The sequence below is a fragment of the Ambystoma mexicanum genome, chromosome 3p, assembly GCF_040938575.1.
Source record: "Ambystoma mexicanum isolate Mex_15411 chromosome 3p, UKY_AmexF1_1, whole genome shotgun sequence".
Lineage (NCBI taxonomy): Eukaryota > Metazoa > Chordata > Amphibia > Caudata > Ambystomatidae > Ambystoma > Ambystoma mexicanum.
In genome coordinates, this window is record NC_090925.1 from 900,737,746 (window position 1) to 900,754,271 (window position 16,526).

At 48.3% G+C, this 16,526-nt stretch overlaps 1 protein-coding gene across 4 annotated transcripts in view; it reads right to left on the reverse strand.

Moving 5' to 3' along the window:
• TOX2 (TOX high mobility group box family member 2) overlaps positions 1-15,956 on the reverse strand; it is a 1,178,640-nt gene extending 1,162,684 nt beyond the window's left edge. Inside the window, exon 1 of one of the 4 annotated variants that reach the window (XM_069652135.1) lies at positions 15,679-15,956. In XM_069652135.1, coding sequence (XP_069508236.1) covers positions 15,679-15,777 — 99 coding nt within the window. In that variant the 5' untranslated portion in view covers positions 15,778-15,956. The remainder of the gene's footprint in view (positions 1-15,678) is intronic. The other 3 variants (XM_069652136.1, XM_069652137.1, XM_069652138.1) reach the window with 3 other exon arrangements.
• Between the last annotated feature and the right edge of the window lie 570 nt (positions 15,957-16,526).

A 16,526-nucleotide genomic window follows, 5' to 3' on the forward strand; every position in this document is an offset into this window, starting at 1 on the left:
ACATATCAGCCTATGGAAATCCAAAAAGGCTGGCTTTCCCAATGCACTGCAAACCAGTTTCTGATTTTATCAACATAGGAAGTAGATTCTGTTCATTTAACAATCCCGGTGGATGACCACCGAGGGAAGAAACAGGGCCGCTCCTAGTATGTATGCACCAACATGAAAGACAGTAGGAGGCGGCCTTCCAAGACGCTCTGCTGCTTTTCTTGGTGCTAGTTTGGCCAACAGAAAGGCTCACCGCTGGCTCGAGTTAGAATGCTTAGGAACAATGAGCCCTTCAAGGAAACTACCCTGGAGGAGGGAAAAAGGCCTTGCAGCAAAAAGCGTAAAAACAGCAAAATACTGTATTGTACTAGTTTTGGAAACTGTGCGAAAAGTAGCAAATCCGCCACATCAAAATGCATGCATTACAAATCGTTTGTAATGACCTTATCAGGAGTCAATTTTACAAAGTGCAACTGTTGCATGAGATGAACTAATCCTGAAAACTGAGCCGTTTCTTATCCTATAAATCCCGAGAGTGTACAGTACTTCAACTAGGTAAATGTGATCAGTGCAGTCGGTGTCAGATGAAGGGTTTCTGGCACACACGGTTCACTTGAAATTGAGTACACCTCGTTTTAAAATTGTAAATCTATGGTGAAATGAGACATTGGGGTCTCAGTCTCATTGGCGTAAAAGTCTCCATTTAAAGCTCTGCCCCATTTTTACAGCTGATCTAAGCGAGGGCAGTAACGCAGAGGTTGCATCTCCACTTTGCTTTCCACCTCCATCTTAGAGGAACAGTGAGATGCAGGCATCAAACCAAAGGATTCCAATGGAATATGCCCAAAGCAGGCGGCTTCAATTGGAATCCATTATAAAATGGTGTCTGCAAAGCATCATTTCCAGCCGGCGTTTCATTTCTCTCAAAGCGGCGGGTGCTTTACTCTTCACGCGTACACGCAGCTTTGAGGGGCTTCAAAAATTGCACTGAGGGAACCCAATGGTATGCAAGTACAAACGTTGGCAGTCCCCTGAAAGCAACCACCATTTTATTTAAAATGACCACAATTATCATTAGCTCTGTGCAAAATAGACAGCATAGTGTATAATATAAATGTATATGACACCAGTCAACTGCAGCAAACCCCAGGATCATAGAAAACGATTGTATCAGCGATTTTCATATCCATACGTCTTTCTAAACTTGCTCAAAATGTTTGTGTTCCACAGAGCGGAAGAGATACGGGGCAGGAGCACTCCTTGTGGGATGCTAATAAGATAGCCCACTGAGTTAGGAACTTGTTTTAGAGAATTTGGTGACCTGCAGTCACAGGTTTGAAACCTGGCAAAGGCAGACTCAGCAAAATATCCCTCCCTAGTATGCTTGTCATGTTACCCATCGGTGGCCTTTGATACAGTGGACGAACCATCCAATCTACACAACCTATGCAGGGGAACCAATATCTTTCTCACTCTGAGAGGATTCAAGCCCTTCGTGTTTGACCACAGAAAGGGGACAACTAGGAAAAATATCATACCATTCCAATCCTGTGGATGGCAGATTACCCGAGTGCTCTCCCCTCTTTTTGACAATCATGACAAGCCACTCACAAACATACAATCGATGCATCAACTCCATGCCTAGGTCAATGACAGACAAATCAACGTGAGGGTCACAGACCAACAAGACCAATTGCAACTGCGCGTACCGAATAGCATATTTAGTATTCGGCCAAACAGTTTGTCACATATCCAGCTGAAGCCGAATATGAGGCCGAGTAGTTGCTTTAATCAGTACATTATGTTCCCAACTTCAAAGGCCAAGTTTTAAAAACACTGTAAATCACCATTTCCAAAATGTGTTCCCAAGTATTTTTTTTTTTAAATCATATTTTATTAGTTTTTGCACGTGTTATAACATCACAGGACATATTGAAGAACGAAATAACAAAGAACCGATCATTACACGTCCCCCCTATCCCCACCACCTCCAGTTCAAGTTTGCATCTGGTGCTTGCTTAGCGGGTTCTCAAAGAGTATAGCCGTACAGCCGGAATGAGTTACTTAGACCGCCAAAGTCACGGGCCAGGTTTCATAAAGTTCACAATTGAGTTAGTGGGTAGCAACCCATCGCCCCCAGCGGAGGAGCCCCCGGCCAGGGTGTTGTTAGGTGGGGCGACCATATTTGTCGAAGAAGGGCAGCCACGTCTCTTCGATATTTGACTTAGCCTCGTCAAGTATGTGTGTAAGGAATTTCATGTCGTACATGGCGCGCACTTTGGTGACCCGTGCTTTTTCCCCCGGCATTCTGGGGTTTTTCCACCTCTGTGCCAGACAGCACCTGGCCGCCACCAACATGATCTGTAGCATGTGATCCTGGGTGTCTTCCTGCCCATCTCCTGAGTCAATTCCAAAGAGGAGGAGCCAAGGGCAGGCGGGTCGTTCAATCCCGTCAACCCCTTCGATCCACGTTAACACCTCACCCCAGTACTTTTGGACCACGGGGCACCCCCACCACATGTGAATGTAGTCCCCCCTTGCTGTCTTGCATTTCCAGAAATGTGGGTTGTATCCCGGCCTCATTCTAGCTATCCTCTGTGGGGGTGTAATGCCAGCGGTGCAGGACTTTTAGGGCCTGGTGGCGATATTGGGGGGAGGCCGTGGATTTGTTAGCCCGCCTGCACATCGCCGCCCACCTTTCGTCATCGATTTCCTCTCCCAGGTCCTTCTCCCATTGTGTACATGCCGGGGGTGGATCTCTTGGGATGGAGAACAGGAAGAGTTTGTAGAGGCATGATATTATGCCTTTAGAGCCTCTGGCAGAGAGGAGGAGTCTCTCGAAGTCTGTAAGGTCCCTCCTGAGGGTATCCCCCCATGATGGTTCCGTGAGAACTCCCTTGAGTTGGAGATAACGGAAAGGGGACAGGGTACCTATTCCCAGTGCCTCCTCTAGGTCTTTCAAGGGTAAGAACGTGCCCCACACCCAAAGGTGGCCGGTCCTGCTAAGGCCGGCTTCGAACCACCTTTGGTATGCTGCTGGTTCTGCTATCTTGGCTAAGAAGGGGGGGGGCAAATGCAGCTCAGCGGAGAGGGCCAGGTCGTGAGCCAGCGATAGTAGCCTCCCTCCCTCCACAGGGACCACAGCACCCTCAGGACTGGATGGTTCAAAACACTTCTCGGGATCATTTTCCTTGGGACCCAGAGCCATTCCTCCACTGTGACAGGTGCGAGAACCCTATTATCCATAGCCACCCATTGTTGCTCCGTACCTGGGGTAAAGTGGTCGATCAAGATTCTCAGATGGGAAGCCCTATGGTATGTTTCCAAATCGGGGTATCCCACCCCGCCGTCTTCCTTCGGCCTGGTCAGCACCTCATAAGAGATCCTATGCTTTTTTCCCAACCAGAGGAAGTTGAGGAGGACACGCTTTGTTTCCGTGAAGAATGTTTTAGGGACCAGCACCGGGAGCATCTGGAAGAGGAATAGGAACTTGGGAAGGATAACCATTTTTATGAGACTAAGGCGTGCCATCCAGGAGAGACCCAACCCCGCCCATCTTTCCACGTCTTTTCTGATTGCTGACCAGAGGGGGGGGGGGGGGGGAGTTGGCCGAATATAGGTCCTCATAGTCGCACGTCACCTGGACCCCCAGATACCGGAACCCTTCCTCCCGCCGGGTAAAGGGGAGTCCTCCCACAAAGAATGCCTCTGGGTCCGACAGGTTACCCCCTATGAATGCCACCGACTTCTCCAGGTTGACTTTGTAGCCAGACAGTTCCCCATAACGTGTGAGACCCCGTAGCATCCTGGGGACCGTCTGGGATGGTTTTGTAATGTATAGCAGTGCATCGTCTGCGAAGAGGCAGATTTTGCAATGTGTATCACCTATCTGTACCCCCCTGATGGCTCTGTCGTTGCAGACCGAGATTGCCCATGGTTCCATTACAAGTGCATAAATTAACGGGGACAGTGGGCAACCCTGTCGTGTACCGCGCTTGAGGGGGAACACTCTGGACTCCATCCCATTTGCTACAACCCTGGCGGAGGGCGAGGAATAAAGCACGGACATCCAACCAAGCCACTTCGGGCCAATGCCCATTGTCGTGAAAACCTCCCCCATGAAAGCCCAACTGACCCTGTCAAAGGCCTTCTCCACGTCGAGAGCCAGTAGGAGCGCACCTTCATCCCGAACCACCCTGGATGTGAGCATGTGGAGAGTCTTCTGCATGTTGTCGGTACCCTGTCTATTTAGAACGAATCCCGCTTGGTCAGAATGTATCAAGCGAGGAAGACTGCGCTCTAATCTGGAGGCCAGGATTCTTGCGAAGATTTTAGCGTCCAGGTTTAGGAGCGAAATAGGTCTACAAGACCCGCATTCCGTCGGGTCTTTACCGGGTTTGGATATTACGGTGATGAGGGCCTGTAAGAACGTCGGGGGAATGGAGTCTTGGTTCTTGATTTGTTTAAATAGTTTGGCTAGTGGCTTTAGGAGAACAGATTGGGTCTGCTTATAGAAGTCCGCCGTGTAGCCGTCACCCCCCGCTGCCTTTCCCGCTTTTAGTTTTTTGATGGCGCCCTCCTCCTCCGATATCTCCCCGTCCAGGGCCTCTAGCTCTACTTCTGACAGCTTGGGCAGAGGGTGTTCTGCCAGGTAGGTACGGATGTCGTCTAGTGATTTGCCCGCTTGTCTGGAATACAGTGTGCTATAGTAGTCGGCAAAGCTTTCCACTATTTCCTCCCAGCCTTTATGTGTCCCGCCTACCCCGTCCTTAAGAAGAGGGACACCTCTCTCGGCTCTACAGCCTCGGGTTCTCCGTGCCATAAGGGTCCCGACCCTATCCCCCCTCTCATAGTACCTTTGCTTGGTGTATCGCATTTTCTTAACGACTTCCCCTATAAGGACTGTGTGGAGTTCCTGTCTTTTGCCTTGCATCTCCTCCAGGAGCGCCCCAAGGTCCTCCCATGGGAGACCCAGCTTGGTTTGCAGCACGCCCAACTCTGTGCGGATTCTATTTTCGATGAGGCCCCTTTCCCGTTCATGCCTCGATCCTTCAGCAATAAGGAGGCCCCTGAAGGTGGCTTTTGACGCCTCCCATACCATGAACATATCGGTCTCACCAGTGTCATTTATCTCAAAGTAATCCGCCATTTCCTTGCTCATGAAATCCCGAAATACAGGGTCTCCGAGGAGCGTGTCGTTGCATCGCCATCGGGAGGATCTTGGGGAGATGGGCAACGACCAGTTGGCTAGGAGTAGTTCATGGTCGGACCATGTGATGGCTTCTACCTTTGGTCGTTCTACCCCCCCCCATATTTCCCTCTTCAGCGATCAACAGGAGATCAATCCTGGTATAGGTACAGTGCGGGGGTGAGGCAAAAGGTGTATCCACCCTGGCCCGGGTGCGCTTTATGCCAGACATCCACCCAGTAGTGTTCCCTCAGGAGGGTTTGCAGGGCCAGGTTGTCTTTAGAGGTCGCCTTGGGTGCCCCCCCTTTCGCGAACCACCAGTCCAGGCGGGGATACGATATCAGGTTAAAATCCCCTCCCAGTATCATGGCGCCCTCTGCCCATTCGTCCATGAGATTAAAGATTTGGGTTAGGAAATGTATCTGTCCCGAGTTGGGTGCGTATAAAGTGGCCAGAGTGATGCGTTCCCCCTCGTAGGTTCCCTTGATACCCAGGAATCGGCCCCAAAGCCCCTCTTGGTTTCTATTCCCGTAAGGCAAAAGGTCTTGCTAAGAAGGATGCCCACCCCTTCCTTCTTTGAGCTCCTATGGGAGGCCCAGTAGTTGCTACCAATTTCTTTCCCCTTTATTTTCGACTCTTTTCCTTGCCTGTAGTGTGTTTCCTGTAGGAAAAGGAATGTCAGGTGTTTGCGGAACACATTACTCACAAGGGACCTTTTGTTCTGAGAATTAAGGCCCTTGACATTTAGCGTACCTATTTTCCCTTCAATCATTATCACCTTTCATTCTGTGCGCTTTAAACCCCTCTGAATGACCGCTATCTAGAACCCGCTGTAAGATCAGTGACCATGACTTGAGCTGGATTACCCCCATTCCCTTGACCCCGTCAAAAACCCCATCCCACCTCCCTCCCCCTTACCCGTGTTGTAGGGCATTCGCCGCCTGCTCCTCAAAGGGGATTGAAGCGAGCAACGAACCGCCAGGGTTGCTACCCCGGCCCCGGGAAAAGAAATGTTTGGTATGACACCTTGCATTGTGCCTCTAAACGGTATATGCCGACCCTCTAGTGTTGGAGGGAATCCGGTGACAGTGCCCCCATCCTTATCCATCCTCCAACCCTGGCAGCCGACCAGCAACTCCCAGCCCTCTTAGAGTATGTCACAATGCCGGGTTGCGTGCCGCCAGCAGTTCTTTGAGGCAAATTGGGCAGCGTCACACCGTGAAACCAGATAACAGCCTCAAAAATGGGCAGCATTGCAACTCCGACCCGGGTCGTTTGAACTAGGAACTCCACGCAAATTGTGGGAAAAACATATTGTGCCCAGCGAGGTCCTCGAAGGTATGATGACTGTGGGAGGGCCTAAACCAGGCCATGGCCTAGTGATTAAGTCTTGAGTGCTGCATGCGTCCCCTCGTTCCATAGAAGGGTGTCTGGTCTTCCGAAACTTGCGCGATCCCTTGACTTTGAGTTTCCCATGAGAGGGGTCCAGACCCCGGGTAACATGACTGCAATCTCTCTGGCTTCCACTCCGATCCCCAGATGATCCGGCGTGGTCTCCCGTGAGTTCATCAGCGGCCCTCTGAATGTCCGTTTCCGTGACTAGGTAGTATCTCTGGCCTTGCCATTCAAACACGAGGTAGAACGGGTGGCCCCAGCGGTATCACACTCCCTTTTCTTGAAACCATCTGGTGATGGAGCCGCATTTCTTTCTCATCTGGAGCGTGAGGGCGGAGAGGTCCTGGTATATGGTCACTCTAGAGTTACCGTGTTGGATATCGCGCAAGGTTCTTGCCCTCTCCAGAACCCTATCTTTGTCTCTGTAATAGTGAAATCTTGCCAGGACCGAGCGTGGGCCCCTGCCTGAACCCCAGCCCGGTGAACCCTGTCGAGGAGAAGAGTTTCACCTGAGTCGGACCCCAGGACAATTCGGATGATGTCTTGAACTTTACTTTCCAGTCCCACCGGAGTTTCTCCTTCGATCTCCTCGAGGCCGAAAATTCTCAAGTTGTTCCTCCTCTCTGATTTTCCAAGTAGTCGACCTTGAGCTGGAGATCTTCCTCACAGCGTTGCAGTTCCTGGATTCTGGTGTCCATTTGCGTTTCGAGGAGGTCTGTTGACACTTGGTTATTCTCGACCCCCTCCATTTATTTCTCTTAATTTTAATCAAAATATCATCCTTATTTAAAGCATGCAAGCCACATAAGAACGGATTACCAAAAAAAGCAGTGATGAAATGTACGGAATTTTGCTGCATATGCGAAAGCAGTGCTACTACTCAAAGTGACAGGCGTCACAAATGGAAAGTGCCAGGCAGCAGTGAACACAATGAACATTGCATTTGTAATTGCCATTGAAACCACACACATTGCAATCTCTTGCGGGTTGTGGGGTAGCTTAGGTGGAGAGCGAATTTCAAACCTTCTTTGCAGCTCCTGCTGAAATGTATAAGTGGGTTCTGTCTTATTGTGCAGGACACAAGTTGAGGGTGCATGTGAGGTGAGTGGACGCCGTCTCCCGACTATCCCACCCCCAAAGCAAAACATTGAGAGGACTCTCCCAGGTAGGCCAATAGGGTTGGAGCAGGGGGTAATCAAATGTGGTACAACTGGCATACGACTATATCGGCCCAACTCCTAGAAGCGCTAAGAAGGCACTCGTCTGTTGGGCAGTCACTCAAGTCCACCAAATCTCAACCTAGGTCCACTTACTCCATCCCATTCCCACCACACTATAGGACGAAATGAGCTAAGGCATTTTTCTCACTAGTCAACACTCCACCGCAAAAAGCCGACAGATGCAGTGCTCTCCAACAACCTTATCCATGCAATGGTGCTCCCGGATCATGTCGGGCCCACTGGATTACAATGTTACCCAAGAGAGTTCATAATAAGTATGTTCACCAAAGAGACCAATGCGTGTTTGGAAATGTCAGCAACATCCTGCACTGCCCGACACGTAGAGGTCTCAGCTGCATCCCTCTTGGCTTAGAAGAGGCATCCTAACCATTGGGAAATCACCAAGACAGCACAGCTCTACACTTTTGTCACATACAGAGTCCTTGCTCCTGTCGTTCTATAGAGCTTCCAGTAGAATGGGCAACAGGAGTAATTTCCCAACAGAAGGTTTCCCTGAGAGAACTCTTAGATGGAGACATGTCCCTCTACTTGACTTATAACGGACTACCTCAGCCCTACAGGTCTCCACTACCTCTCCATAGGCATTTCCCTTAGGGACAAAACATGCTCACTTGTCACACATTCGCACCACCACCGTAGTCTGATATTTAAGGCTTCATTCAGAGGTGGGAGTTTAAGACCTCCACCAATGGTGAAAATCCATCCCTTTTCTGAGTTTACCACTGGCAGAGGTGGCATTTCAGAAACACATCCAGGGGTCTTCCAGAAACACCACTTCCACCAGTAATAACCTAAAAAGGTCAGTCATCCAACCTTCAAGGCACAGGTGGAAATGGATACTGTACGGCAGTGGCTCATACCGCAAATGCACATTCTTTTATCCATAAAAGGGTTCATTCGGACCCTTTTCTGCATTACATGGTTAAGGTGGTGAGAGGGGTATAAGAGATGCGCACCTTTTTAACCCTTACCAGGACTCAATGTAAAAAAGGGTTTTCACAGTATTGATGCCACGCGCCTGCGCTTCACTTTTATAGAGTAAAATAAAAATGAACACTACAAAAAAATATTAGGAACCATTTTAGATGTTGACCTCCATGTCTGAGGCGGAGGTACAAAATAGGCAGATTTGTAGCAGAAAGCCTAATAGCACTCACGGTACTGGATAAAAACCAGAATTGGAAAAGACTGTTTAATCAACGGTACTAACCAAATACTGCCGATTGCACTGTTGCAGCCCAGCTCGGAACAGGCCCTTAACATGAAATGCTGTCAGACCACATTCAATCCCATTTCCTTTTGCATTCTGTACTCCATATTTGCCTCCGACTTGTTCAAATACATTCAAATGAGAAGACAAAGGCCCTCATTACGACGCAGGCGGTAAGTTACCGCCTGGGTCGTACCCTTACCACCATGGCGTAGGTTGGCGGATTTACCGCCCCATTCCAAGGTGAGTGGGGCGGTAAATCCCCATTTCCCATTTTACCCTTCCCCATTCTTGCCCCATAGGGCATAATGGGAATGGGGAAAGGTGCTAATTACGCCACCGTAGTTTACGGTGGCGTAATTAGCACCAAGGTCCCTTTGCGGCATGGGTTTTAACGCCTACAAAAAGCAGGCGTTAAAATCACCATCCCGCAAAGGGACCTTGGAATCAGGCGTTAAGGGTCGGCGCCGTTTACGGCGCCGTAAACCCCTTAACGCCTGGGTCCTAATGAGGGCCAAAGTATTCGGCAAAATCCAAATAGCAATAAACTATTCGGCCAGAGTGGTTTCACTTATTTTCACCCAGAATATTTACTAGAACTGAAGTTCGGTACACCTCTAATTAACAATCACGTCAAATGAACTCATAGCTGCAAAGTGGACAGTGCATAAAAGCTTTAAACTCAGATAGTCTTAGAACTGACTTCTTAGTGCTTGGGCTACCTCACATACTCAAAAAATCTATGTTGCCATCACCATGTTGGAGAAATAGTTCCTATAAAAACCAAGGAACGCAAACTGCGTTTCAGATGGGATGCAGTCCTCAGCATGAATTTAAAGTGATAGCAAAAGGAATGGATAGACTTGTGACTATAGTGTGTGCTGCTACAAAAAAAATGGAAAAAGGTAAACAAATTATAAATGTTCATCAAAAAAACCACACACAAAAAAACATCTTTACAGCCATTTTTTTCACTTGATACTCCCACCACAAAGTTATGCTGAGGAGATTCTAATTATAAATGACATGTTACTGCCAAAGCCCCTGCTGTTGGCCACTTTTTGAGATACAGGCTATGATATCAGCAATTGGGGACACTGGTACTTCGTGCCATACACAGCAATTCTCTCCACATCCCCGTCCCCTTCAGTGGTTTATTTGACAGTTCAATTTTTATTACATGTCCGTAGTTCTTCAAAGGGATTAAACCGGAAAAAAAACTGTTTAGCCTCCTTGTACCCTTTATTCTTGCGCACCAGAATTCATGTGTGGCAAATGTACAGGTTTAGCCGGATGTATAGGAAAGCATTTACAGAATTGCAAGATCCTGGAGATAATCAGGACTCAAGTTGAGGGAACACGTGTGTGGACGGCGTCCACCCACATTTTTCATAGGGTGGACGCCGTCCTCCCTGTGCGTTTTCAATTCATTTAAAAAATATTTAGAAAGTGTTCCCGCCACTTGATAAACAGAGCCGTGTCTGTGATTCCTTGCACTAAAGACAAGAAGCGGAACCACGAGACCGCAGGAATCTCCAAGCCGATGGTTCTAGAACACTCCCATGGATTCTTTGATTTACAGGATACGTTTTCTTACACATTTTAAGACAAAAAGGTGCGCACCTTTCCCATTAGAAAGCAATGTTTTAAGAAAATATTTTACCTTGGCAAATGCTTATTTGTCCTGTGCACTTGGAGTTGGGAAAGACACCCTCAAATTAAATGTGCATATTTCTTTATGTTTATGTTCACTGCCTGTGGCGTCACGTCTAACTTAATACGTCAGCAGAGCGCCCCCACTTTCTTTTTTAGGACTTGAGCCCTGAATAACGGTGTAAAACCACCGCCCCTTCTCTGAAAACCTTTGTGAATCCGTCATCTAAAAAGAGAATTAACCAGAAGTGACCTTTGCGAGCACATTGTGAAATAAATTGGCCCAGCATTCTGCAAAATATGCCTATTCTATGGGCAAGGAGAAGAAAAGGTCTCTCTCTCTCTCTCTCCCTCGCTGCTCACACAAATAGGACAACAATTTGTATGAATGGGTGGGCATTCATTAGTCTGTTCCGAATCCCCGGTTTAATAAAGCCAGAGGCGAAACAAGCATCAAACGCTTAATATTATGCAGATATTCACCATGTCCCATCAAAGCGTGCTGGAAAGGAAGCCAGTCTAGAAACAGACTTAAAAGCTTTCAGAGAGACCGGCTTGTGGGCAACCCTAGCAAATTTTTCATTGCAACGAAACATTTACAAGACATTCCATTTCCTTCAGGCACCCTCTCTTTCAATAGCTGAATGTATATGTCCAAAAAGAGTGCTTTCCCAAGAAGATCACAAAATAAGTAATTTGGCCAGCATATGCAATTCACAACTTGAAGCAGAAATGATGGCTTGCTTTGAGAGTTTAAATTTACTCGAGAGAGAGAGAGAGAGAGGTCAAGTTGACATCTGAATTCCACACCACACACAAACACATTGATAATAAATATATTATAGAAACTGCAACAGTGCAGGGAAATGTTGCGCTGTAGCAAAAAACTTCCAGTGTAAAAATGAGTTTCAACGACACATACGCGCAACCAAGACAATGTTTGCACTGGTGCAAATGCCGTAAAGAATTACACTTTCACTGGTGGAAAGATTATGTAAGGGTCCTGAGTATAGGCACAGTGTTCAATGAATTTTCTATACACAGAATAAGGGCCCGAGTTACACAGCCTTTTTGAATGAGACTTAATGCTTTTTTAAATCATTCCTATTTACGCCTTCATTGCTGGTTTACCTCGCACAATAGCGATGATTTGTTTTGGCAAAAGGGCACTTAGGCAAATCTTATTAATGTAAGACTTTGGTAAAAAAGTGATAAGCAAGTTATCTGTGTGGTAGTTTCACATCCCCTACGGCTTTGAAAAATATTCTGTTGGCCATGGACTTTCACCCAAAATGCTGAAGGCTTGCAGAAGTGACTTCTGAGAATTTGGAAGTATTTTGCAAGGTTGTAAAATAGATATGATGTCCGTAGCATGTTAAACGGTCCCGTGTCCTTGGGACTCCTCGATCCAACTATAGCCAGGCAAGCCCCTGCAAGGGTGGCCCCCACCCCCTCAATACCATCATGCGTGACTGAGTCCCTCTCAAACTGACGACAACAGTTCCAAGGCTACATTTACTTATTATTGTGAAAATGATCAATTCTTTGACAATCGCATCACAAAAAACAAACTGCATCACATGAACTTACCAACTCACGTAAAGATATAGCACCAGTACGTCTATGTTATTTTTTGTATAGCGTTAAATCACCCAGAGGCCTCGAAGCGCTTACGTCTGGTACAGAGAGATTTAAAGTTTATTCAGAAAAATATCCATTGACAATTAAAAAAAATAATAAGAACACCACAACAACACAGACATAGTAAAGCCAGCAGTGCAAGTCTGGCACAAGATATCAAGGCATTGGTTAAAGAGGAATACACAATATACTGAGTGCCATGCACGACTTTGAAATGTATGTCTTTGCCTCCAACAGCAAACTGACCACGGCGACAAAAGTTCCACTGGGGATAAAAGATGATCATCGTGATATCTACTGGTCGATGCAAATGTGGGTCAATACACACTCTGCAAATCAGCATTACTCTGACGTATGGTATAATATGTGATGTCTGATTACCATATACTAACAATCAATTCTTAGTGTTTAAGAGACGCCTGCTGGGCTTGACTACAAGAGTAATTAAGCCAAGTCACTGTGGTTGTTTTGCACAATAATAATAATGACACCATGTCCTCCCCGGGGTTCCAACACTCATGTAGCTGCATCCCCCCACCCAATGATTTCAGTCAGAACCTGAGCATTAGGCTGCCAGTGGCGGCAGAAGCACCTGCTGGCAGTGGTGCTCACTTTGGCCTATTGCAACAGGGTTTTGCTCATGTAAGAGAGAGACAGCTCTCTGGATAGGGCGGATGCTCTCGTTCTTCTTCGGAGCAACCCCCGCGGACAAGTCTCCAGCAATTTGCTAACAACTGAAACCAGCACTTCATAATAACTAGAGGTCGCTGTTCTGGCTGTGCCTGGGGCTGAACTGCGGCCTACAGCGTGATCAGCTCGGCGTGCCTCTGGCAGCCCCTCACGGCGCAGTATGGGGCCACTTAGTGGATCAAACCGTGGCCTGTCACTGCCCCCAAATTAGGCCAACCTGATGCAACCATACCTTGGATAGCCTGCGCGCACACAACTGCATGCCTAGACGCACAGACGACACTCAAACAGAGAACCACGAGAAGTCCTCATGTTACCAAGTTCAAAAAGAGTTGCAGTCGTTATGGGTCTTTTGGCCGCCAGCCGATGTCAACACGCTGCTGCTACCGTATGACATTAAACGGGAACACAGCACAGGTGGCAGCAAGGGTCGGCCTTTCCCCATCTAGTCAGAAAACGTCTCTGGCTGCTGAAAACACCTTACATTCCAAATCGGTGTGAACTCTTAAACTCTGTTCATCCCCCTGAGGCATGTGCGTAGCAGAAACAAAAAGTATTTTGCTTTGACAATGATAATCTTTTCATCAGTGCCAAGTATCCCACGGCCCCCGGACAATTGCACTAAAATAAGCAAAGTCAACAAAATTAACCGTTCCACTTTACAAAGCAGGTGAACGAGCTGTCCTGTTGTAAAAAAAAAAAACGTCATTCACTAGAGAGGACTTTAGCTCACAGTAAACGCGGTGCCACTTTTGTTCTGCACATTGTGCAAGTGCCGCGAGAAGGCAAGGGTCCCGCGAATAAGGTTGTGAAAAGTAGCAGGTGCCACACGGTAAAAGTAACAGCTGGCTGCGAAAAACTCCTTTTGAAATTCGAGAGGATTAAAATTGGATGTAGGAGAGTTGCTAACCAAAGTTGGACATTTCCTGGGGATGGCGAAGCTGCGAGGGTTTACTGGGGACAACATTCTCACAGGACCGCGTTATATGTATAGGTTGGAGTTGCAAAGTCGCTCTCTGAAGCTCTGCAAAAGGAGAGCATAAAATAAAGGTTCCAGGCTCTTATACAGCGCACCTCCTCGAGGACGGCAATATTTACTATTGCATGAAACGTTCCTGCATGTCCAAAACTGTCACGGCAGCAGCCCCACGGTGTCCGGGTAGAGTCATCCATGCTGAAGTCATTCTGCCGTTTGTAACATCGGAGGCACGGGCAGCAGGAGGCTGCCATTCTTTTTTTCTGTAAGTGTCAGGTAGGTAGCAAGTGATGGATGACAAAACAGCGCCCACAGCTCGGCCCCGGCAAAACGAAAACACAAAGGCACGAGCGGTGCGCACGCCTGGCAGCACGGCGATCCCTTTCGGCGAAAACATAATAGTACGGAAAATACTGCAAACAATAGTTAACTCCATCCGCCCAGAGCATGTTCCACCAAGTAGCACATTTTACGACCTGAGTCTCTGCCAAACCAGAAGCAGCGGGAATCCTTCACAAGAAGCGTGCTCTCTCAACGGGGCTTTGCCTTCCAACCCACTGGCCCCCACGCAGAGTTCCGGATCATACAGTGCGTTGCTGGTATTTGCACACAAAATAAAGGTTGCAATGGGCATATACTGTATGTATAATACATACTAAATGGGGCGAGGCTGGACTCAAGCCCACGTTTCAACATTTCGATTTAAGCATACTCTTCATTTTAAAATTCCCTCCTGTGGAGAAAAGAAATCGCACATAGGTCCACGCTTTTGGGCCCGGTTCACAGAAGCGTTTGATAATGGAACAATCCCATGAGAAAGCGCTCTGGGAATCAGGCCACAGCCATCCAAGATGCAGAAACGGGACCGGTGCGAGAGGCCAAATGCATTTCAAGAACGTAGGAAGGCTTCAGGTCCCGGCTGCTGCTCTGCCAGGCGTTACGCCCACTCCCAGGGAAAGGACACAATCAGTGGGATTTTATGTTCATGGTAAAATAAAACAGCACCCATTCTCTGCAAGGGTAACTTGCCCCTTGGATCAAAGTGAAAAGAGGTAATACATTCATGGTGGCTTGGGGGGCAAAAAAAACGTCCGAACTAGAAAATGATGCTCCCCGTGGACGGCTTTGGCCATTAGGATGATTTCACTCCCCCCAGGCTTTGTGGTTGGGATTGCTGCTGGGGGTTGCGCCGAGATGCTGAGGTGGGCACTGCAACATCGCTTAAGTTGGAACAGCAAGCTCGCCCTGACAGCTACAAGAGGGGGGAGGGACACCTCTCGTATCAAACTCACTCTATGGACATCTGCGTGCGGACGCACGGTGCACCGACTCAATCTTGCATGCTAGAGACTTTCCAACTTTCCTCTTGAGGGTATTAACAACAACAAAAGGAAGGCTGTCTATAAAGTGAAGAACACAAACACAGCGTAAACAGAAAAAAGGAGCCTGCGGGCTCAGATCCAGAAAGCTTGCACACAAAACCGTACGCCCACACGAGCATCATTTTAAGGACTAGGCATTTATTTCGGAATTTCACACCACTATGGGGCTGTGCTGCTGGACTATTTCCTGCGGGTTGGGGGCCCGCCCAAACCGCGGGGAGAAAACAACATTCATGTTTTAAACAATAGTGACAAGGAAGTTTGCAATGGCTTTTTTTTCTCCAAATACAGAAAAGGTCTATGTGTCCCCCTACCTTGTTGCAATGGTAATACTCCAAGGGGCTCAGGCAGGAGGGGTCTGGAGTTAAGGATCCTACTGCTGTGGGCGCTGATGGGTAAAATCTAACGTCCATGACGGGTGTAAAGCCAGGGCATGGGCTCGGGTTCGCCAGCAGCTCCAGCTCCACCACCGGCACAGCCTCTCTTCCTCCCTCGCAGGCTGGCAGTGTGTGTGTGTGTAATGGGAGTGCATGTGAGCAAAGCGAGGGGGGGAAGTGCAGGGAGGAGGGAGGGAGGCTGACAGAGTCCCTCTATTGTTCCGCACAACAAGGCAGCGCCGAGGAGAAAAGCAGAGCACCGGCGGCCGGCACCCCCTCCCCGGACCCATCCTCTGCTCGGCGCACCCCTTCTCGGTTAATCCCGCAACTTCCACCCTTCTCGGCTCCCTGCACCCACTTTTCGGTCGACGATGTACGGCACCCCTGGTTTCCTCAGTGCCCCGCACCCTTAGCTGCGCGAATCCCTTCACAAGTGACCCCGCAACCTTCCTGGACGACCAGCTTGGGGGCCCACTCCCCCCGCAGAACCACCCGCACCCCGTTCTGTGGCTGGCAGCGCCCTCCTCGCGGCCGGTTCTCCTCGCCAAGCCACCTGCACCATTTTACCACTAACTTCATTAGGCACCTGTACACCGCTTCCTTTGCCAGTAAACGTAGCCCGTGATACCGTTTCACCGTTATGATTGGACATGCATTGCATTTCCGTTAAAATATTGTTTACATTTGTTTCCGCTGTAATACATTTCAGGGGAAATTCGGACCTAGCCCCAAAACCGCGCACCTTTTTTTTTCAAAACGCTTTAATAATGTGGACGTATTTAGAG